The sequence below is a fragment of the Peromyscus maniculatus genome, chromosome 20 (assembly GCF_049852395.1).
Source record: "Peromyscus maniculatus bairdii isolate BWxNUB_F1_BW_parent chromosome 20, HU_Pman_BW_mat_3.1, whole genome shotgun sequence".
In the NCBI taxonomy this organism is placed as follows: domain Eukaryota; kingdom Metazoa; phylum Chordata; class Mammalia; order Rodentia; family Cricetidae; genus Peromyscus; species Peromyscus maniculatus.
In genome coordinates, this window is record NC_134871.1 from 27,811,029 (window position 1) to 27,835,256 (window position 24,228).

The 24,228-nt window shown below is 41.1% G+C and overlaps 1 protein-coding gene across 6 annotated transcripts in view; it reads left to right on the plus strand.

Annotated features, from left to right (window-relative positions):
- The window catches only part of Stk3 (serine/threonine kinase 3), a 256,630-nt gene that overhangs the window by 174,935 nt on the left and 57,467 nt on the right, over positions 1-24,228 (plus strand). For all 6 annotated transcript variants that reach the window (XM_015996380.3, XM_076555921.1, XM_042264624.2 and 3 more), the window contains 2 exons: positions 8,880-9,072; positions 20,277-20,452. In XM_015996380.3, the coding sequence (XP_015851866.1) occupies positions 8,880-9,072; positions 20,277-20,452 (369 nt within the window). The remainder of the gene's footprint in view (positions 1-8,879; positions 9,073-20,276; positions 20,453-24,228) is intronic.

Genomic DNA, 24,228 nt, shown 5'->3' on the forward strand with positions numbered 1-24,228 from the left:
ATACTACATGTAATTTCAAAGCCTGATTCAAGATTTGGTGTCAGGTAAAAATAGCTATAATCCTTATTTTTCTACTTATTTACTGTGTGACTTTGGGTAAAAATTTAAATTTAATTGAAGTTTAGATTCATCATTTGAATAAGAGAGATAAATATTTCACTGAGTTCACAGAGGAAAATGGATGTAGCCTACTAAAAGTCTGATAACCATTTTTATTATTAAATGGAAGATCAATAATAATTGTTTCTGCTCCCCAAATTTCTTCAATAACTTTTCTGCTTAGAATAGTAAGTTAAAAACAAATATATTTTATTTATTTTTTATTTATTCTTTGTGTCTTTCACATCATGCTTTCTGATCCCACCCATCTTTTTCCCCACCCCAAAACAAAACAAAATAAAATTTAAGAGAAAAAGAGGAAGAAAAGAAAAGAAAAAGGGAAGAGGGGGATCTAGTCATAGAAGCTGCAGTGTGACACAGTGAGTCCACGGTGAACCTCTCTGTCCTCACATGTTGACCTGCAGTGAGTCCACGGCGAACCTCTCTGTCCTCACATGTTTACCTGCAGGGCCTTCATCCCAAATAATCATCGGTCTAGTTCGAGGCCCCTGGTCTGTGCTGGGACTCTTCCTTGGACATCCCATTTCTGCCCAGTGTCATGGAGATCCGGCAGCTCTGGGTCTACAAGACCGCAACCCCGACCCACCCACCCCCCTTTTCCTGCTGCAGCAGGTCACAGTTGGGGTAGATGTTGGGGTGGTCAACACATAACCCTGGTTCTGGGTGTGGGCACTTGCAGGGTTGGTCAGCCTGCCAGATCTCCCCTGTCATCACCACCAGGGTGGGCTCTCTAGGATTGCCCTGGCAAGTTCACCCCTTGCATTGATGAGCAAGTGGGGCGGGAGGGGGCATTTCTCCCACTTTCACATCCTCAGGGTAGGTTCTCTCACACCTACATCTCTACTGTGTTGCCCAGGAGAGGTGTAGGAGCCACTCTCCAGAGGGAGTGCTGCAGCTGATGAGGAGCTGGACAGCTCTCCTGCTTTTATGACCTCAGGGCCAGCTCTCCCACTTACCTCAGGTGATGGGGGGGGGCATCTCTGCTCCGCCCATGCCGCCACAAGACAGATAAGTAGTGGGGGCAGCTCTCCCATGCTCACATCATTGGGGCTGGCTCACCTGCACACAAATATATTTTAAATAAAACTTTTTATCTCTATAACTTTATATAACATTGTCCCTTCATTCTGTGCTTGTCCTTATCTCAAAGTGAGGGCTTTAACATTCATTCAGTGAAATTTAAAGAACAATGCTTTATACTGGACAATCTTGCACTGCTTTTAGATGTTAGAGTGTAGTGGTGGACTTAGTAAGTCAGGCATACAGACAGTTAAAGCATGATATGCTAAGTGTATGATCAGCATAGCAACAAGGTATCTTGGGAAAAGTTACATGGCATTCAGTCCTGTAGTGTGTGTGCTGAGAACGTGTCTGAGAGTGGCTCTCATGGGAAAAGTTAGGGTACAGGACACTCCACCCAAATTTATGTTTGTGTTCATGCATTACCTTCCCATCTTCAAAGACAGAGTCTCAGTGGCCCCAAGCACTAAGTAATGGAAACAACCCAATTTTATCATGATACACACACACACATATACACACACACACACACATGCACACACGCACACACGCACACACGCACACGTATATATGTGTATATATATGCATGCATCAAACTATCTTGCTGATTCCTCTAAGTATGTATAGTTACTATGTGTTGTTAAAGGTTTTTTTTACTTCAGGATGGCTTCTTCTGTGAGACATTCTTCACGTGTTCGAGCAAACTTAGCGGCTCTGCCCTTGGACTCTCACTGTGCTGTCAACACTTCCTTAGAGCACTTAGAGACTGTCTCGTAATTTATTGCTCACATGTCAGAAGATTTCTCCCAAACCTCAAATTCCTTAAAAAACCAAGTGGAACAAAACTATGTCTTACTCATCTCTGTATCTCCAATACTGCTGAACTACTTGATACATTACAAATGTATAATAAATGCTCACTGAATGAATTAGTAAGTGAAATATAAATTGTTTTGTTTGTGAAATAATCTCATGTTCCTACTAAGTCTTGGATAATCATAGTAGCAGGGATTTAGAAGTTAAAAAGTCTCTTGTCTTCATCAAGCTTTCAGTCTAGTGGCAGAGAAGGCCAGGTACCCCTGTCAAGAGTAGAGGTAAAGCAGTAAGTAATGGTGGAAGCTGCAGTTACACTGGTCATAGAAAGCCTCTGTGAGAAATTGCATTTGAGTAGAGTTGTCAGGGAAATAAATGATGGCCCTGCATTATAGAAGAGCATTCCAGCCTGGAAGATGAGCCAACTTAAAGACTCACAGAGGAGCAGCTAAGGAGGCCAGCATAACTAGAGTGTGGTGAGCAAGGAGGAATGTGCCAGGAGATGGAATTGACACATGTGACAAGGCCGGTCACATCCCACCACGATACAGATTTCATCTGAAAAGTCAAAGGGAGAGTTTACAGCGACAGAAAGTGAGATCTTTTGAATGAATGTCTTCCACTTGTTTTAGAGACTGAAAAAGGCAAGAATGAAACAGAGAACACACAAGGCTGCATTAGTAGTTTAAGGGAGAGATGCCATTCAGACCAATATAAATGGCATCTATTTATATTTGTTGGACTCTGAGAATTACAATTGGAAAGTAAGGTCCATGAGATATCTCAGTGAGGGAAGCACTTGCTTCTAAGCCTGATGACCTCAGTTTGATCCTCAGGACCCATATGGGGAAGAAGAGAGCCAACTCCTGCAAGTGGTCCTCTGACTTACACACACACACACACACACACACACACACACACACACACACACACACACACAGGCAGATGCACATGCACTCACACATACATAACAAAACAAATAAATGTCATTTTAAAAAGGAATTAGATAAATAAACTGTTAAAATTGTAAGCTTTTATCTCTGACCTGAGCATTCAAAGTAGTCAAAATGTAGCTGTAAATAAGGAACACTGTAGCTGAAAGGTTTCTCCAATCCCACCCAGCCCTGCAGTCCCACAGCTGCTTATAACATAATCACTCAGAGGCTTATGTTAATTACAAACTGTATGGCCTATGGCTAAGAATTCTGCTAGGTAGCTCTTTCATCTTAAATTAACCCATTTCTATTAATCTATATGTCCCCATGTTGCTGTGGCATTACTGGTCTGCTGGCATGTTGTTCCTTGGGCGGCAGGCTGGTGTCTCCTCTGCCCCTCTTTTCCTCTTCCTGTCTCTTGGATTTCCTGCCTGACTATAACCTGACTCACCATAGGCCAGAGCTTCTTGATTAACCTATCAGAGCAACACATATTCACAGCATACAGAAAGACATCCCACAGCACTTACCCTTTTCTGTCTAATCAAAAAGGAAGGTTTTAACTTTAACATAGTAAAATTACTTATAATAGAACAGTTATCAAGCAGGAATTACAGTATAATATCTAGTCTATTTGTATATGGCAGAATTAAAGAAAATATTCTATTCTATATTTGTGAGTCTGAGGTTTCATATCTAATTTATATTTTATAATGAAGGAAAATTATAATTATAACTATTTAGCCTTCAACTACACATGAATTTAAAATTACATTTATTTGTTTTGGTATGTATGTGTGAGTGCATATACCTGTAGGATATAATATTACCTAAGTAAACAGGAAGTGCATTGTAAGCAACTTCCAAAAATCCAGAATGACAAAGACAGCTGGCTGTCTGGACAAGTCATCCAAAGTTTCTCTGTAATGTTGAGGCATCCATCTTCAGCCTAGGGTCTAGAGTGTCTCAGTCGCTTCTCTATGTGTCTTGTAGAATGTCTGGCAGTCTCCTCTGTGAAGCAGGAACCTGAAGGACCATCTTGCCTTGTTTTGGCAAGATTTAGTGATAATTATTTCATGAATCCTGCATGTCCAGTCAATACAACATTTTGTCAAGCAGTCCAGGCAAGAACAGTTTCTTGTCCAAATGGCTTTTACCATAAGGAAAGCAAACTCCATATGGAGTTTCTTTGATGCCCATCATCTTCTTTGAACTAAATTGGTGCTGCCAGGAACAGACGTGTCTCACTGTCCAGAAAGTCTAAATTTTTAAAAACATTTTAAATGCCAAATTCTGTAGGTCTTTGAAGTGTTTGAAGATTACCTACCTAATTGAAATATATCTATCTATACCTAAAAATCTTAACATGACTGTAAGTTTGATTATCATAAATGACTAATCAATCTGTATTTCTTAATTATATATTGTAATTTTAAATGAGCTGCATAAATATAATACCCTAATCAAGAGTAGAAATATGCATACAATATAAGAAAACTTACTTTAAATTTGTAATAAATTAAATCTATAGCAATGTAAAACATTTTAAACAAGTTGTTGCTCTTTAAAAATTGATTCAATAATCTACCCTTTCCATCCTATCATATCTATAATATCCCCTTTTCTTCTTTAGAAAGAGATTGCATTTATAATCACCCCCCTTGAAATAAAAATAAACGTTTATAAACAATATTTTAGTAATTGGGGCATAGCTTTTCATACATACTACTTCCTGCTGATTGGGAGCATTAGTAGTCTTATGAGGATCCTGAGAATATTAAGAATTATAGTTAAATCTTGGCTGTAGCAGTCTGTGAGGATGAGTTGTCTTAGCCAGTTGCTTTGAAGCTGATTTTGAATGTTGGATATCTGGGCCATGGTGTCACTGGAGACCTTTCAGGGGGTTTTAGCTGATCAAACCATATTAGCCTGGAAGCAACCCATAGGTTCTCATCTTCTGTGGAAACAAAAGCAGTAACTTTTTTCCAAAGCAACATATCCTTAGACACAAATTTTGAAGTTAAGATACCTTTGAAATATATACATTGGTTTAACTCATCAGCCTTTATAATCAGATGTCTTTCTATAGTTAAAAATCCCAAAGACAATGTGGCTTAATTTTTTAATCTTTAAAGATTTTATTTTTTAAAATCTATTTCTTTATATAACTGCATATGCTCCTTTTCCTCTCTCTTCCAAGCCTACATCTATTTTTACACACATTGTAAACTGTTTAGAGTTTTATTCCATCTGAATATGACTTATTGTGAGTCTATCATTCTCTTCTGTCCAGAAGAGAGAGGTGTTAAACTGTTAACCTGCATGGCTAGGACAAGAACCGCAGCCCTGGCTGCTGACTCCGTCCCCTCAGCTTCCCAACATGGCAGTGGTACCACCAGCTCTGGGAGCCCTGCTCACCGACAACTCTGGGAAGCAGTGGGTCTCTGCCTCCATCAAGGAGTGGTGTGTGTGTGTGTGTGTGTGCGCGCATGTGTGTGTGTGCGCGCGCGCTGTGACGGAAATCCACCATGCTGTAGGTCAAGCACACTTGCCACAAACACACTGTAATGTAGTTCACAGCTTGCCTGAGAGTCACAACTAAGAAGCTGTTTTTAGCTCTGTTTTAGAATCTTTTTTTAAATTCCCTCAAGTTTTAGGTGGAAAGTAAGGTTTCTCTGGTCCTGCCTGGCCCTGAAGTCCCACAGCAGCTTATAAAATAATCACTCAGAGACTTAATATTAATTACAAAGTGTATGGCCTATGGCTAAGAATTCTTGGTAGCTAGTTCTTTCATCTTAAATTAACCCATTTCTATTAATCTATGTTGCCACATGGCTGTGGTGTTACTGGTCTGCTGGCACGTTGCTCCTTGGGTGGCAGGCTAGCGTCTCCTCTGCCTCTGCCTTTCTTCTTCCTTCTCTCTCTTGGATTTCCTGCCTGGCTATAACCTGACTCGCCATAGGCCAAAGCACCTTCTTTATTAACCAATCATCGCAGCACATATTCACAGTGTACAGAAAGACATCCCACAGCAGAACACATATGTGGTGGAATAAACGCTATGAGAGAAAAATGCATTCCCAATTCTAGTTCTGTGTTTAAATAGGTCTGTAACCTTAGGGAAATCTTCCTTTGTATGAACCTAGTTGTTTTTGTTTTTTCAGCTATAAAATGAGAGGTTAAAATATTTTCTTTCTTATTGTAAAATTCCTTGATTTTATAATTCTGTGAAATATGAAATTCTTGCTGTATTTTTATGCAAAGTCAAACAAGTGGATTCAGCAGCATACAGTCTATTCTTATCCTTAAGGCACATGTATTTATACAAACTTTTATGGAATAAGTGCTCAAATTAGGACATCATAAGTTTACATGCAAAGATGTATGCTGAATGTCGTAAATTCTACTGGTTTGGAATATAAAGCAATAACAACCAGTGAGCCCTGGAGGTAGAAGACATTTGAACTTAGTTAAATGTATAGAGGATATATATTAGTTACTCTTCTCATTTCTGGCAATAGCAATTTAAGGAATGATGAGGTTATTTTGGCTAGAATTCAAGGGTGTAGTCCACCAGGCTGTGTGGTCAAGGCAGCAGGAACTTGAAGCAACTGGTCACATTGATCCACAGCAAAAATGTGATAAATGCTGGTGCTCAGCTGGCTTTCTCTTTTATATGCAGTTTCAGGACCCACATCCAAAGAATGGTGCTGCCCACCTTTAAGATGGGGCGTTCCACTTTAATTGATCTAATCAAAATCATCCTTCAGAGGCATGGCCAAAGAGTCATCTAATCTAGATAATCTCCTACAGGTGTGTTTTCTAGATGAGTCTAGATCCTTTCAAGCTGACAGTCTATTGGAACCATCACAGAGGGAGAGCATTCTGTGTAGAGAAGGCATGAACAGAGCAGGAGTCTTAATAAGCAAAGTAGCATTGGGGGTTATGGTGATGGTTCAGGTAAGATTGGCTTGTCTGTATTGGAGGATATGTGAACAGTGAGAAAATAGTACTGGTAAGAGCTGAGAAGACGTTAAAATAGAGGTAAGAACCACGACCCATTGGAGTCTCTTCGGTAGACCATTAGGACACAAATAACAGTCAGGAATGACTAGTACAGTGTGAAATCCTCTGCTCCATGTAGCAGGCAGGCAGTTTCCACTAGTTTTTTATTTAGTCACAACACCAATGTTCCAATGACAAAAACTAGAGTTCAGGGTTTGAATGTTTGCGGGAATCTGATGCCTGCTGAGCCATTTGAGATAGGAATTGAACTAAGCTCTGTGTGAGTTGAGGAGTCAGAGTCTTCAGTCAGGAAGTGTTACTGCACGCACTAACCAAGGTGTAAAATGGGCAGCATGATGAGTAGCCACAGAAATAGAAAATGAAGTCTTAAACAGGAAGAAATTTGTTTTTTCCTAAAGAACTTGCTGCTTGATGATATAGAGTGCCAGAGGATGAACGTGTGCCACGCTGAAGTGGTGCTCTTGGGCAGCTGGGGAAGGTCACAGTGCTGTGTGATGTGCGTTCAGGGACCCGGGCAAACAAGAGACCCTGGAAAGACAAATACAGATGTGTCTGATTTGAAGCCCTGAGTTTTAAATGTCCTTAAACATTCAAGTAGCAAATAATGATACCTCAGACAGTTGAAAACATGAGAATGAGGGGAAGCTGTGAAGAACTTCATAGACCTTGAGACTCAATGCCCAGACTCACCACCAGTAGGGAGGGCTTGCTTGGGCAGAGGAGGCTGGTACACAGCTGTGAGCCCCTCACTGCAGGTTGTCTGAGCTGCTGAGAGTGTAGCCTTGGGGTTTCTGTTCTCTGCAAGAACTGTATTTTAATTTTTACGTCTTTAGTTTAAATTTTTTGATCATGGGTATTTTGCCTGCGTGCACATCTATGCATGAAGTATGTGCCTTCACATTTACATTTCCTGCCTTCTGTGAAACACTAAAACTATGGGCTGGAATAGGACAACAAAAGCAGAAAAAGAAAAAAGATAAATTGGACTTCTTTAAAACGAAAACCTATTGTGTGTCAAAAGGTAGGTACTGTATAGAGAGTGAAAGGCAATTCACAGGAAAAGAAGTAATGTTTGTAAATCATTGCAAATTATACTGCTGAAGGGTTAATACTCGGTTGTGTCTTCTGGAATGTTGACAGCTCTGCAGCAGCAGGCAGCCCAATCCAAACTGGGAAAGGAAGCTAGACATGGCAGCATAATCCTGTAATCCCAGCACTAGGAGGGAGGGGCCAGGAATTACCAGTTCAAGTCTAGCCTGGGCTACACAGTGAGACTGTGCCTCAAAAATCCATAAAAGAAAGAAAGGTGAAGGGCGTCAGTAAACACTTTTCTAGAGAAGATCCTCAGATGAGCTGTTGAATATCACTAGCAATTGGAGAATAGAAAGCAAACAAGATTGACGCTGCTTCATACCCATTAAAATGACCTTTTAAAATCAAAAATAATAAATATTGATGAGGAAGTAGAGAAATCAGAGCCCATGGCACTGCTTTTGGGAATATAAATGATATGTCTACTGTAGAAAACAGTTCAGTGGTTCATCAACTAAACAAAGTAGTTAGTGTGCCCACATGCACGCACGCGCGCGCACACACACACACACACACACACACACACACACACACACACACACACGACTATCCATATTGCAGCACAGTGTATTTTGAAATTTCAATCCCTTTTAAGGCTGAATGATATTTATTGTATGTATATAACATATCTTGTTTTTTCGTTCATTTAAGGGTAAATACTTAGATCATTTCCACTTTTTGACGGTTGTGAATAATGCTCTGTGGACACTGGTGTGCCAGTGCCTGTTTGAGTCCCTGCCTCTAGCACTGTTGACATTATAATATTAATGGTACTTTTTATCATTAGAAAACGCATATGTGTATTCCTACTAAGAATTAAGAGACCCAGCTGTCTTGGAGAGGTCTTTGCTCACTCTGGTATTTTGCCTGCAGGATGAAGATGAGCTGGACTCTCACACTATGGTGAAGACGGGTTCAGAAAGTGTGGGCACAATGCGGGCCACCAGCACAATGAGTGAAGGGGCCCAGACGATGATTGAGCACAACAGCACGATGCTAGAATCAGACCTGGGGACCATGGTTATAAACAGTGAGGATGAGGATGAAGAAGATGGAACCATGAAAAGTATGTACGCGGCTTCTTCTCACTGAATGGCACCTTCCTCTTTTGAAAGTGTACCTACATTGAAACCAGGATAAATTCTGTTTCTTTTTAGAAATAGTTGTGGAAAATTTTGGTTTTTGAGCTTATTTGACAGCAAATGTCAGCCTTAAAAAAGCTTTAAGAAACAATATATTATGTATGTATTAACACACATATGTGCATTTCTATAAATATACATCTCTAACTTAGAGTTGTGGGACTTTTTTCTGTTACAAGCTACAAACCCGTAATTTATTTGTTTTTTTTTTGTTTTTTTTTTTTTTGTTTTTTGTTTTTTGTTTTTCGAGACAGGGTTTCTCTGTGTAGCTTTGCGCCTTTCCTGGAACTCACTTGGTAGCCCAGGCTGGCCTCGAACTCACAGAGATCCACCTGGCTCTGCCTCCCGAGTGCTGGGATTAAAGGCGTGCGCCACCACCGCCCGGCCAAACCCGTAATTTAATTTGTGAAATATTTTAAGGAGAGGATAGTGTTTCTAACATTTACTTTTTCAATTAAAAATGAAAACTTAAAATTTTGTTTCAATAAATATAGCGCAATATTATTGCACGTGGTCTAAATTATCGGTTAAACAACAGAGACGGAGTTCAAGCTGGAGATGGGACCCTAGGAAGGATTATGCGAAGGAGAGGCTCACAGAGAAGACTCAGTTCTGGCTTACGGCTGCTTCTGTGTGAAGCATGGTGCCTGGGTTGCTGTAGAGACTGAAGTGACTGTTAAGACATTCGCTCTAACATATGTTGCTTCCAGAATGACAAAGCTGTAAATCCTTCCATGAACTGCACCCCCAAACCTGACTGGCAGTCAGCAGCAGTACAGGATACAGTGTTGCGGCCAGAGGAGAAAGCACACTGACCATAGCTGTAGTTATAGACTGTCCTTTCCTTTCCCTACTGTGTGGTCCTGTGTGGTAGGTTACATTCTCCTGCATCCATTGTTTGTAAGTGGCAGAGAAGCAGGGACTGTCTGACCTCTGTGTGACGAGGAAATGGTAGGAGAGGACCCAGATGATGTGTCTCCTGGCTGGGACGATATTGAGTTACTTTAAGGTGAGAATTATATCTCAATGTGTTTAAATCAACTACATTTTATTAGAAGAAATGTAAGATACATCTAGATACTTTAAGATTTACTTTATATGTCTGTGTGGGCCTGCGTTATGTATGTGTACTGTGCGCATGCGGGCGCCTGAAGAGGTCAGAGGATCCCTGACCCCCGGAACTGAAGTTACAGCTGGTCTGAGCTCCTCCTCCATGTGGGTGCTGGGAACTGAACCGAGGTCCTCTGCAAGAGCAGCCAGTGATCTTAACTGCTGGGCCTTCTCTCCAGCCCAAGTCTAGACATTTTAAACACAGACTTAAGTTAGAAATTGTGAATGTTACCAAAACCAATGGACAGATTGGAAGAGAAGGCCATGTAGGAAGATTGGGCCTCAGGCGTGAGTCTGTGGAACTGCTGCTGCCCAGACCCCGGCTGCTCTTGGCACCAGTGTGTTGAGTGATGCGGATGGAGCCCTTACTGGCAGTGCTATTGCATTCATTTTAAATACCCGTGAAGCTGGTGACTAGATGCCAGGATACATCTGTAAATATCAAGATTCCCTGGACCATGTTTGCTAGAAAGAATTAGCTGAAAGATATGGCCTCTGATTATTCTTTTACTTGTCCTTTTGTGAAATAGTGCAGTTACCCAGAATTCTAGTTACAAGATATTCTAGGAAACACAGTGTTTGTCTTATAGGGTGTACAAAAGGAAGGTACCCCAGAGGCTAATGGCAATGGTTTTTAATTTCACTCAACCACAGAGCTAAAGGATAAATTCCTTTCATCCAGAGGTTCCTCATTGAATGTTATAGACCCTGGGCCTCAGCCTTGGCCTGCTCAACATTTTTAATTAGATGTAGCTTTTAATTTTAAGATGGAAGTTTATGAAAATTGCAAATGCCACACAACAGGACAAAGTGAAAAAACATCTCAAAATAGAATCAGGATCTTAAAGATTTCCATGGACTGGAGCAGTTAAGTTGATTTACAAGACAAACTGGGCTCTTCGTCCAAACCACTAGCCTCACAAACATACACCAGAGCAGTTGTCCCTCAGAGACACTGTTTCTATGGGATAAGCTGGGCCTGGGCATTTCTGTTTAAAACATAAAGTGGGGGGCGGGGGGGGGGGGGGGGAGGGAAGGAAAAGAAAAACAACAACAAAAGCAACCAGTGCTACAAGCACATCTGAGATGCAGCCAGGACTAATAATCCCTTTTTAGAACAAAGAAACAACAACTTCATGTAGTCTCGAGTGCTAGAACTTGGTGAGCGTAAGGCTGGAGTATTCAACAAGGACAAGTCTCCCAGTATTCACTGAGCAGAGGCACTAGGCGGTGCATTAGGAATAGGTGGAGAAATAGCTGATCAAGTTTAGATTTTATAGTATTTATATCAACCTTTCATGACTGCTTATCAGTTGCTAAATTCTGAGTTCTATGTACTTGTATATCTGATAGATGGGCACTTACATATCAGAAATTTATTTTGGACTCCCTTCCCCACATGCATACATATATACATACACACAGTTTTATCTAATTAATGAAAAATTGTATGCAGTTCCGCTTCACATTTGGGGGAGTTCGTTCTGTAAAAAGGTCATATTGATTCAGAAAGGTTTACAAGAAAAACCAAGAAACGAAGCCTGACCTAGTGCTGGCCGCCTCTGCCCCACAGTCCACTGTTGTCGCTAGACAGCACTCTGAAGGGTCTGTTCTTTGCCTACTCTTCTCTTCTTCTTGCCCAGTTCTGATTTATAGCCTTTGTTTTCTTTTCTCTTAAAACTCTATCTTAGAAAAAGGTCAGATACAAAGGTATAAATGCCTAATGCTATTTAATGCTCATGAAATGAATTTTCCCCATAATTACAAAGTCTTGAGCCAAAGGAATAAGTCACTAAGAAGCAACTCAGGCTGGGGAGATGGCAGAGTGAAGAACATTGCTGTACAAATATGAGGGCCTGACTTTGATTCCTTGCACCTACTTGAAAAGCTGGGCATGGTGGTGTGGCCTAAAATCCTAGCACTGGGGAGCTGGAGACAGGAACATCCTCTTGCTGGTCAGCCCTTCTGTCCAATCATTGATCTCTAGGCTCGGCGAGAAACCCTGTCTCTTATATTTTGGTGGGAGCCTAGCCTTTAATGGCTGAGCATCTCCCCAGCCCTAATCAACTAACCTGAGCTCTTAGTGGTTCACAGAGACTGAACCAATAACCAGGGAGCCTGTGTGGGCTGACATAGGCCCTCTGCACATGTTAGTTGTGGAGCTTGGTCTTCTTATGGGACTCCAGACAGTGGGAGCAGGGCTGTCTCTGACTCTGCTGCCTGCTTTTGAGACCCTCTTCTTCTACTGGGTTGCCTGGTACAGCTGTCCAGCCTTAATAGGAGAGGAGGTGCCTAGGCTCACTGCAACCTGATATACCATGGCTGGTAGATATCCATGGCAGGCCTGCCTTTTTTCTGAAGAGAAATGGAGGAGAGGGAGGAGATGGTGGGGTCGGGGGAGTGGGAGGGACTGGATGGAGAGGAGGGAGGGGAAACTGTGGTTGGAATGTAAAAACAAAACAAAAATGAATGAATGAGTGAATAAATAAATAAATAAAAATAATAATAAAATAAAAAATAATGATTTTGTCTCAAAATTAAGGTGGAAAGTGATTAAGGAAGACAATGACATCCACCTTTGGCGCCGGAAGTACAATTTAGACTAACACAGATGTGTGGGGAGGGAGAGAGGGAGAGAGTAACTTTGAAGAAAAACAATAATTATATGCCTCTTTAACTAGTAAGGTTAATTTTGCCAAGATATGGCAGTAAATATGACACCATAAATCTTCCCTCTCATGCAGCTTGTTGCAAATGCCGGAGTGTTTCTGGGCCGTTAGAAACCCTTCATTTCACTCTAGAGAGGTGGTAGGTATCCAGCTGTGTATGGTGTGGTTACAGTAGTTTGGAGCTCCCTGTGGGCACTGAACATGCTCTACTGTCTGTGTGTCCTGGGCCTGGGGGGGGGGTGATGTAGTGGGAGCTAGCTCAAGGCTGTTATGTGGTGTCTGCTTCACTACCACAAAGCCCAAGCCAAACACGGAAATGCTGGTCTTCCTTCCTAGGGCAAATGAGTGTCTGCTGGAGGCCTCCAGAGAAAGATTTCCAAGGACACACAGTTACCATGTTTATTACTCTGTTCTTTTTGTTTAACTGAGCTCAGGCTTCAGCTTGTCTGTTTCCTCCCATTGCACCCTCACTGGAGATGGAGAACAGCTGGTCAGGGTTCTCTGCACCAGTGCCTTTGTGCATACATACTCAGGTCCCCCTTGACTGTTCCCAGACCACACAGGACAGCTGGGCTCTGCTGTTCTTTCCGAATTTCTCACCTTCCTCATAACGAGGCTCCGAACCTTCCCTGGGTTTTGTGGATCCCCTCTTATTTTATAATATACTGTGGTGAAGTTAGGGGAAACTGGTGCCAGTAGCTTCTGTCCCATCCTGATTTTGTATGCATTTACTGTATTCTTGGCAGTTATTAATTAGATAGGGCAGGATATTTTAAAATATTTGTAATGGCACAGATGGGGTAATGTGCATGAATACCTTTGATGTTGACAGATACTGTGCTGCTTCTGTGAATTGTTACTTTGTTCTTTATACCTGAGTATCTTTGTCACACCATTCTGAGAAATTAAAAAATCAAGTAAACTACATTTTGTTAAATTATTTTTAAGTTTCATATGTTTATCTTTTCATGAAGACCTGTTTTCTTAAAAGACAAATGCAAACTAGGAACATTAATGAATAGTTATGATGGATTGACACATTTTACAAAATTATATTCCACATAACTTAGTATCCTTGTAAATGTTTAAAGGAATGAATGAGATAGAAAACAGCTTTTTCTTTAAAGTTTCATAGGCACAGTGGGAAATGAATGGTGTGTTTTTTCCTTTGTTGCTAATGGGTTTTTGGTTATATAAGCAAGTAAGTTGAAAGAATTGGGCCAAAACCGAGGAACTAAGTAATTTCAAATATCAAGTTTATTATTATAATAAAATATACTTTAATAAGCGAGGGTCAGAATTTAACTGCAGCTGGAGAAATTGATGTCAGTTTTATGTGGATATCCTTTCAGTGTTGTAAGAAAGTGTTTGCCATGGCAACCATGATCACATATGACCACCTACCTCATTCTCATTGCAAGGCCCCAGAGTTCCCATACCCACCCCTCCCTCAATTGCAAGTGAGAAACATCATCCTCTCTGTCTCCCTGGAGTCTCAGCTGTGCGCTGCGGCTTGTGTTTCCTACTGTACAGTAAGACACTAGCTAGGCAGTCGCAGCTGTCCCGCCCGTTAACTTCTAAACAAACGATCTATTTCCCTCAAATGTCAACAGCGAGTTTTAAAGTAAGAGTAGACAGTATTTAGATATGCAAGCGCTTGCATCTGAATACAAACTGATTATGAAGTCATCCAAAAAGAGGGATCTGATGGAGCAGATGGCCTTCTCTTGTTGGAGTTAAGTGTAGATTTGTTAACTCTCTGTATGAATGCTAATTTCTGACTTAGTAGGTTATTGTCCAGACTTCTTTAGTAGAAATGGATAGGTGGTATTGTTTATTTAATATGTATGTTCAATGTCTTTTAAACTTTTGTGTATGTGTGTGTTTGGTTTTGCTCACATGTGTGTATGTGCACGGTGTGTACCTGCTGTGTGAGGAGGCTGTGTGTGTGGCTCTGGAGGCTCCAGAACTAGACTCATTGATGGTTGGAAGACACCGTGTAAGTGTTGGGACTTTGTGCCTCTGCAGGGTCAGCAGGGATCTTAATCGTCACTGAGTGTCTCTCTAGCCTGTGTCCTGTTCCGTATGGCAGTCTTTAATAACTTAGCTTACAGAAGTTAGTTCTATGGCCTCAGCTAAACAGAAATTTTAAGGGACAGTAGTGTTCGGCCATTTTTCTTTTCTTTTTTTTCCCCCCTTTTTCTTTTTATTTATTTGTCTCTTATACAATACATCCTGACCACAGCCTCTCCTCTATACACTCCTTCCCACCCCCCCTACACCTCCCTTCTCCCCCAGATCCACACCTCCTTCATTTCCCTTCAGAGAAGAGCAGGCCTCCCAGGGATATCCACCAAGCATAGCATTACAAGATGCAATAAGACTAGGTACAAATGCTCGTATTGAGACTGGACTAGGCAACCCAGTAGTAGGAAAAGGGTCCTAAGAGCAGGCAGAAGAGTCAGAGACACCCCCACCCCCCGCTGTTAGGAGACCCACAAAAACCCCAAGATGTACAACCACATCATGTATGCAGAAGACCTAGGGCAGACCCATGCAAGCTCCATGATTGCCACCTCTGTGAGCCCCATGAAGGAGCCCTGCTTGGTTGATTTGCTGGGCTGTGTTCTCCTGTGTTCTCCATCCCCTCTGATTCCTACAGTCTGCCTTTGTTCTTCAGCAGCGTTCCCTAAGCTTGGAGGACCTGATTGGAGACCTCAATTTAGACTCTTTCCTCATAATGTCTGGCTGTGGGTCTCTGCACCCTCTCCCATCTGCATCCAGAGCTCTTTGTTAATGACTAGACAAGGCACCCATCTATCATTAGGAGTCACTCCATTGATTTTCTTTTTTCTTCTGCCCGTCATGTTCGATGCTACCCTAGGTCTCTGGGCTGCCAGTCTCTGGTTCCTGGCCATGCAGAGCGTGGGCTCCCTCTTGTGGCGTGGGCCTCACGTTAAACCATTGATTGGCCACAATTCTCTGTCACCATTGCCCCAGCACATCTTGCAGCAAGACAGGGTTTTGTGGCTGGGTTAGCATTCCAGTTTCTCATTTTCTCTTTCCATAGCCTGTAGAGTACCTTCCCACACCAAAGAGACTAGAAGTGAAGGTTCCATGCAGACACCAGCTCGACCTCTCTACTTTTTGGAAACTCTTACATAATTTCATGTTAGAATTGTGTCACTTGGCCGCTCTGCCAGAAGAGGTCTCATGCTGACAGGAATGGAAGGGCTGCAGACAAGACCGAGGCTCCCAGGGCGGGAGACAGTTCTGTGAGTTCCCTTTTGTGTTATTGCGCCCTGGGGTCATCTGCCTTACCTTTCTCTTTCATTGCTTATAGTCGATGTCTGACTTTTATCCAGCCTTTCCTCTGCTCTTCATGAAAGGAAATTCCTATTGAAGTAATCTTGCTTTTAGTTTTCAAGACTTTTTTCCCCCACAAAAGGGTTATTTTCCAATAACTCTTACAGAGTCAACAAATGTCTAAAATTCAACTTAAAGAAGTTTGTCCCATTTTTTTCTCTTCGGGTGATTTATAACAAGATATCATTAACCTGAGTATGCTTGCGCATACTTTTCTCCTTCTTCTAAGCATATGCTGTTGCTCTTGCCGTATAGCCTACGTTAGCAGGTGCTTTGTTAGTACTAGTTTCTCCTAGGAAAAAGTTGGTCTTCCATTCATTCCCACTGTGCTTTGGGTGAATTTTCTCAGATATAAAGATCTGAATCAGGAGTGGGATGATTACGGTGGGCTGGAAGTATAGCCCTGGCTTTAGTTCCAAGCCCACCGCCCCCCCCCCCCCACACACACACAAATATGCCCACACAAACATATGCACTCTCTCATGGCCACACACACAAAGTGAATCCCTTGTATATTAAAACACTCTTACATGCTTCACTATAACACCAAAGTGTTGGTAAAGTTTCTGAAAGGCGTTCCATAAGTCCTGGGGAAAAGTGCAAACCGTAACTAGAATATCTGTAGTGAAGCCAGTGCTGAGTGAAGGGAGGTGCTGGGAGAGGAGAGATTTGTTTGGGAAGGGGTATTGCTCAGGGGGTACTGTTTACTTAGTAGTTTTGAAGCGCACGTGTGTGTGTGTGTGTGTGTGTGTGTGTTACCAAAGCTCTTATACATACTTAATTTACTTGTGAAGAATGCAGTTAACACTCAGGAGGCTGAGGCAAAAGGATCCTGAGTTCAGGGCCAACCAGCTTGGGCTGGTCTTTGGAAATTTTACTCCCCCAGTTGTTAAGTCCTAGCTGTCAAAGATCATTTTCCTCTCCTCTGACATTGTGTTTCATGTTAAATTTTCAAATGTCTATCATATGACCCAGTTTAAGACTGTGGTGAATATCAGAACTATAACTATGCATATCATTCCATTACAGAATTACTCTTCTTGGGCTAGGGGTATACAGTCAAGCATATACCTAACATAGACCATGTCCTGAACTTGTTCCCTAGCATCTCTCTCCTCCCTCTCCCTCTCCCTCTCCCTCTCCCTCTCCCTCTCCCTCTCCCTCTCCCTCTCCCTCTCCCTCTCCCTCCCTCTCCCTCTCCCTCTCCCTCCCTCTCCCTCCCTCTCTCTCTCAGTAAGAGCAATGGAGGAGAAGGGAGAGAGAAAGGAATACTAAGCAGAGGGTTTCTCTGTTATCTCCTTACCTCTCCCTTTGTGTTTTGATTTTATCAAGTATCTTATAGAGAAATTGTTCAAATGTAGTTTTAACTTACTGTATTATTTTCCTCATAAAATGGGTTGGAAATTGAGACTGGGGTTTAATTTATAGATCCTATTTTATAGTAAGAGGTTACAGTAGAAACCAAATTTCAATTCTGAAAATCTAGAAATATGTGTTTTAATGATGAAGTCTAGAGACAAATCAGGGGTATTTAACATTTGTTAGCAATGTTAGTGAAATGTGAGTTTCCCATTCATGTCAGTAATACAGCCTTAGAGTGTCCAGTAGCTCCTTCCCTCCTCAGTCTGCTTCCTGGTCTGCTCATCAGCAGTTGAGTGGAGACACTGCAGTGAACGAGAGTGCACATATGTCCTCATGATCTGCTTTCAGCTTTTTTATACTTAGTAGGAATGAGGTGTAAAGTCTGTGTTATATGTGGTTTACCATTTAAACTACCTAACCAGTATGAAACCGGTAAACAGTTTGTAGCATTAGGAGAAAATTATATCATTTAAAGTAATGAGATATTTTACACAAATACATGCACTACAATTCCTGTTTCCTACATCCTTACCCGAGCAAACTTATCTACAATTCAAGTATGCCAAATAAATGCACACAGGGACTTAGGAGGTGGGGAGAGGAAAGGGAAGATGGATGAATGCCCGCATGATAGTCCATCTCATTAACGCTCCTCTTTTTCCCCCTTTTATTGAAAGCAGATTTTTTTTTTCCTCACATAATGTATCCTGATTATGGTTTCTTTTCCCTCTCCTCCTCCCAGTTCCTCCCCACCTCCCCTCCCATTCAAATCCATTCCTTTTTTGTCTCTCATTAGAAAACAAACAGACTTCTAAGGAATAATAATAAAACATAACAAAATAAAATATAATAAGGTATAACAAAAACTATCACATTGGAGTTGGACATTGCCACTCTTTTTAAGTTAAAAGATTCCTGACTCTGAATTTATGACAGAAAGTAGACAAGGTTTCTGATTCACCCTCTGCTAGAGACTGGAAGTGGACCTTTTTAGCACTGCATTCTTTTGTTGAAATGGTTTCATACCCCATCTTCATCCAGCAGTGCTCTGTAGCTGTCAGTATTAAGCTGCATGTGCTGTTGCAAGTGCATTCGAAATTGGCCAGGTCACTGTTATGACTGTTGTCTCCGTTCACAGTGTTACAAGTCTGCTGTGTCCCCATAGGGAGGTAAACAGGATGGTGATGAATCTGAGGAGCATGTCACTTGAACAGAACTGGGGCTGTTTCATCTGAAAACACACAGCAAAGATGGACAAGTCTGTGAAAGGAGCTTACATGAGTACAAGTCAGGACACAGTGACTTTCTTGTCCTCCCTCAAGGAAGTCCTTCTTTAAATGGAAGATAACTTACTTTCTATCTGCAGAATTAAAGGAGGACTGCCTTCTTGGTGGTCTCCGGGACAGTGTTTGAAACCCGGGCTTTAAGGAATCTAATTTAGAAACTACTGATCAAGACCTTAACCACAGGATTTAAAAATAAAATTAGCTATTCTAAATGTTTATTTTTTACTGTAATTGTCCAATATAAAGAATAAGCCATCAAAAGATTCTGAGCAGCAGAATGGCGTGGTTTGTTTGTGTTTGGAAAGTCATTGTGCTGACAACATCCGGCTCCCAGAAGCCCAGGCATTGGAGGCTGCAGCTCCCTCAGTCCTTTTTTATGGAGTAGGCAAGAAATGCCTAGAGACTAAGTATCAAAGATAGAGAAATTTGGACTTGCCTCTACGGGATGAGCCTCCCCATGGGAGGCCTTGCCTTCCTGTGGTGGGGGAGTGGTGGGGGGAGAGACTGGGGGTGGTAGGAGGTAAGAGGGGGATCTTTGATTGGTGTGTAAAATGAATGAAAAAATTTCTTAAGAAAATAGAGAAATTTAAATACCTCCATTTAAACCACTTTGGGTCAGTTTTGGGGAGAGGGGAATCCGAATTAATGCTCAGCCTCATTGCTGTAAGGATTGAGTGACTGTGTTGGCCTTGGCAGAGGAGGGTGACTGGAGCTACAGGTTTGGTGGGAACAATCTTGCATTTAGCCTCAGAAGTTAACTGCTAACTCAGATACGTCTCTACGAAGTGGTATAATAGCAAGCAGCTGTGAACTTGGAACTAGCACTTAAGACCGTTTGAGATAAAGAAATGGCTTCGGGAGACATAGATAGAAATAAGACAGGCAAAGCCACAGTGCCCAAGGAGCAGGGGAATCAGGTCCAAGACTTTCAAGGAAGCAGTCAGATGAAGGGAAAAACCCATCAGGCCTTCCAGGTTCTGAACAGCTTAAAAGTCTGACATTATAATTAGCACAGACATAAACATAAAAAAAAAGAAATGTTTAAACTGTACTGTCCTTGACACTGGCACTGTTCTTAATAAAATTATGATAAAGATGTCATTAAAATAATGAAATGTTTTATAGTCAAGAGATACGGAGTCTTTATACATTTGTTTCATATTTATTTGGCCTGGGTACTTCTTTCATGTTACTTTTAGGACTGACTGTGTTGGCCTTGACCTTGACCAGAATAAATTTATTATATGGCTCACTGAAAATAATTCCGTTTCAATAAATGTCATAGTTCTTTAACTGTTAGAGCTTATATCCTCCTTCTGTATTTGTTTACCTAAGGAAATGCCACATCGCCCCAAGTACAAAGACCGTCTTTCATGGACTACTTTGATAAGCAGGACTTCAAGAACAAGAGTCATGAAAATTGTGATCAGAGTGTTCGTGAGTCCTGCCCTGTGTCCCCGAGGGCTTTTCCCGATGACTGGAGAGTCCCTCAAGATGGAGACTTTGACTTTGTAAGTACATTTCTCTCTTCTTTCTAGATTTTCTTCATCACATTGAGGAACATAGTTCATAAATATGAACTGTGTGTCTATACATTATAGACTGTGTATTAATGTGTAACCATAGCTGTGGCTGTAATTGTAGCTTATTTATAGAACTGTACTAACAGCAAAATGTAAATATTGCTAAATAAATCAGTTTGAATTTAGAGAAACATGTAGGCCCTCCAAAATACTGTACATGATAATCATTTCAGTTATCAGAATAAACCATGCAGACTCAATCATACTCTAACATGATGTGCACATGGACTCTATCTCATGGCCTACACACTAAAAACTAACTAATGTGTCAACTGTACTCGGTTTCCACATTAAAACTGTGTCTAGGTAACATGAGCTTCAGTAGAAAACACACGGTATTCTAGTGTGTATTTTGTTTTATTTGTTTCTTCTACTTGGTTCATTATTATTTGTTTCTTTAACGAATGTAAAGAATACAGATAATCAGTTTGATGCATTTGTTTCCAGAACTTGAAAAACAAGTTCTCAATGAATTCTTTGATGGAAAAAAAAAAATCGAATTGAAATTTGCTTCAGCAAGTTTTCAATACTTTGTTACTTTTGCAAAGTATTCTGGAATAGTTATTTTTCAAATAAAATTATAATAATTTATAATTGTATTTATTAGTAGACATAATACTTATAAGCAAATAGAATGTAGATCATACATATCTTAAAATTTTAAGTAGTATTAACCCATTCTTTAGATGTCATGATAAATGATTTGGGATTATAATTATTTTAAAGTAGTGACTTTTCCAATCACTTTTATTTTTGTGTATGTATGTGTGTGTGTATTTGTGTGTGTGTGTGTGTGTGTGTGTGTGTGTGTGTGTGTGTGTGTGTGTGTTTATGTTTGTGTTTAGAAACCAGAAGGCAAAAATTGGTTCTCACTTCCCCCGTGATTTCGGGGTTTGGTACTTGGGTGACTGGGAATGTCCCCAGGTGCCTTTAACCACTGAGTCATTTCTCTAACCTGGGATTATAGATATTTTTAGTTTTGAATGCTTTTCTCCTAAATGTCTTCATTACTTGAGTTCTTTTCATAATGAGGTGTTGAGATTTAAAATTTTCTCCATAAATTTAGTAGTAATTACTAGTAAATATTAGCACTGTAATTCATGAATTAGCCTGAAAACAATTGCAGTATCTATTTACCATTTTTTCAATACTGAGGAACTAAGAAAAAACAAAATCTGTATTTCCTTTGTTCTGGTAAGATTTCATTTTAAGCCATCTACTTAAAAAATACATAAATTATTTAGAATGCTGACATTCTCGCTGTAAATCATTCATGAGCATGATGAATAATGTAGAATATTTAACATCAAAGAATTCTGTCTTGTTTCGGAATAAATGTTAACCTCTTGGATGGTTTAAAATGAGTGCACAGTGGGTGGCCGATACAATACCACAGATGAGAAATAGCAAGTAAGATGGTTAGTTTTGCTTCAGTAGTCTTTGGAACCAGCCTCCAGCTTAATGGCTTTAAGTGTCCTAAGATCACATTTATTTATTTGTTTATGTTTGGGTGTTTGTATGGGCACGCATGTGCCACAGTACACATTTGGATATCAGTCAGTTCTCTTTTTCCAGTCTATAGATGGGGATTGAACACTTCGCCAGGCCTGGCTTTAGATAAATGTTTTATTTGCTTGTTATTTTGTGAAATAGCGATGTGGCTGGGTTCATTAGTGTTTCATCTGTTGATCTCACCTAGGGTTTCTCAAGTGCCTTTAGGAATTTATCATCATGACCAAGGTAGCTGAATGGCCTCTGAATTTATCTGTTTATATTTCTGGCAGATGTGTTAAGTGTGGCTACCATTCAATGGTTCCGTACAATACCCTCAGACAGGTTGTCCGTTTCATACTCATAGATGGCTTCTGCGGCAGTGGAAGCCTTTGTGAGAACAGAAGGTGCAGTCCCCTTGACCTCGACATAGAATCCACATACCATCCATTTAGAACAACACAGTGTTTTCAGCCAGGGTCATGGAAGACTGGTACACTGGAAACTGTAGGTGCTACTGAAAGTAAAGGAAATAGCTATGAATGAAAAGACATTTCCTCTTCATTTATTGGAAGACTTAGAATGTTAACATTGTACAGGGAACTGCAGATTCATGTGCTCTATCAAAACTGTAACAACACTTTTTAGAGAAGTACAAAAACTCATCGTAAATTCAACGGCCACTAGACATTAAGCTAACTTTGAAAAGAACACAAAGAAGTAAATGTCACTGCACTGAGAGCTGTGTGGTGATGGCATGAAGACTAAAAGATGCACTGAGGGAGTGGAGGGCCGTCAGCTAATCCCTCGTGTATGTGTGTGTGTGTGTGTGTGTGTGTGTGTGTGTGTGTGTGTGTGTGTGTGTGTGGCGAGTAAGCTTTCGGTGATGGTGCCAAGACCACTGTGTTAGTCAGCTCTGACCACTGGGTCAGACTACCTGAGGTAAATGTTTTATAACAAGAAAGAATTTATTTGAGCCCACGGTTTCAGAGGCTCCAGAATATGATCAGGTAAACCCATTACTTCAAACCTTTCCTAGGGTTGCCAGATGGTCTTTGGGAGGGAGAGCCGGAGGCAGTAAACTGCTTACCTGTGACTAAAAAGGAAAAAAAAGTGGCGAGGGTCCCACAGTCCCTTCTTCAGACTTGCCCTCGGTGAGCTACGAGCCTGCCACTGGGCCTCACAGCTCACATGTTCTATCACTTCCCAGTAGTGCCACCTGTAACACATGAGTCTTTGAGTAACATTCGGTGTCTAAAATACAGCCCAGGTGGGTAGTTTTTGACAGATGGTGCCAGGAAAGCTGGATATGCCTGAGAAGGAAATAAAGCCTGGCCATTGCCTTATTCTGTACACAAAAAGTTAACCAAAGTTGATCAAAGGTTTAAATCTAGGAACTGGAAAGGCAGGAAGATTCCTGATGCTGGGTTCCTTCCTTTTTCTTTTGGATTTGACAGCAAAAGAAGAAGTAATAGAAGAGTAAATAGACAGACTGTCAAACCTAAGCACACGTGCGTCCAAGGATGCTGTCGGTGCCGGGAAGAGTGACTTACGAAACTGGAAAAATGTTTTCAAATTATATATTTGGTGATGGGTTAACATCTGAGTATTTAATGAACAACTAAATGGCAGCAGGACAAAACTATTTTAAAAGTGAACAAAGGAGCTAAATATCAATTTCTCCAGTGAAGATAAAGTACTGGTAAATACATTAGAAGGTGCAATGTCACTAGTCATTAGAGAAGTTAAACTCAATGGAATAAGGAACTTTAAAACCCCTTTCACAATAATGACATAAAGCCCTGAACACAGATGGATAGAGATTCCGGGGGTCATAAAACTAGACCCAGTTTTTACACAATAATTTCTTCACTGCCTGGCACAGACTGGGCTGCCTCGAAGAGGAAGTGAGGGAGTGGCCAGGACAGTTCTGCCTTCCTGCCCTTTACTGCACCTGTCGTCTGGAACCATGCCCCCCTCTCATTACTCTGAGGACTAGAAAATATTTGTAGCAGCCACAGAAGAACACATTCATGGGGATAAATAAAGGAGGGTTGCCTGGAGATGGGGCAAGAATCGCTGAGAGTCCCAGTCAGGTTAGTAGAAGACAGTGAGACAGAGTCCAAGGGAAGCGTGGGTGGACGGGGTGTGTGCTTTGGTACAGTGTAGCTCAGCCCACAGTGAGAGGGAGGAAACTGAAGTCAAGAGAGACT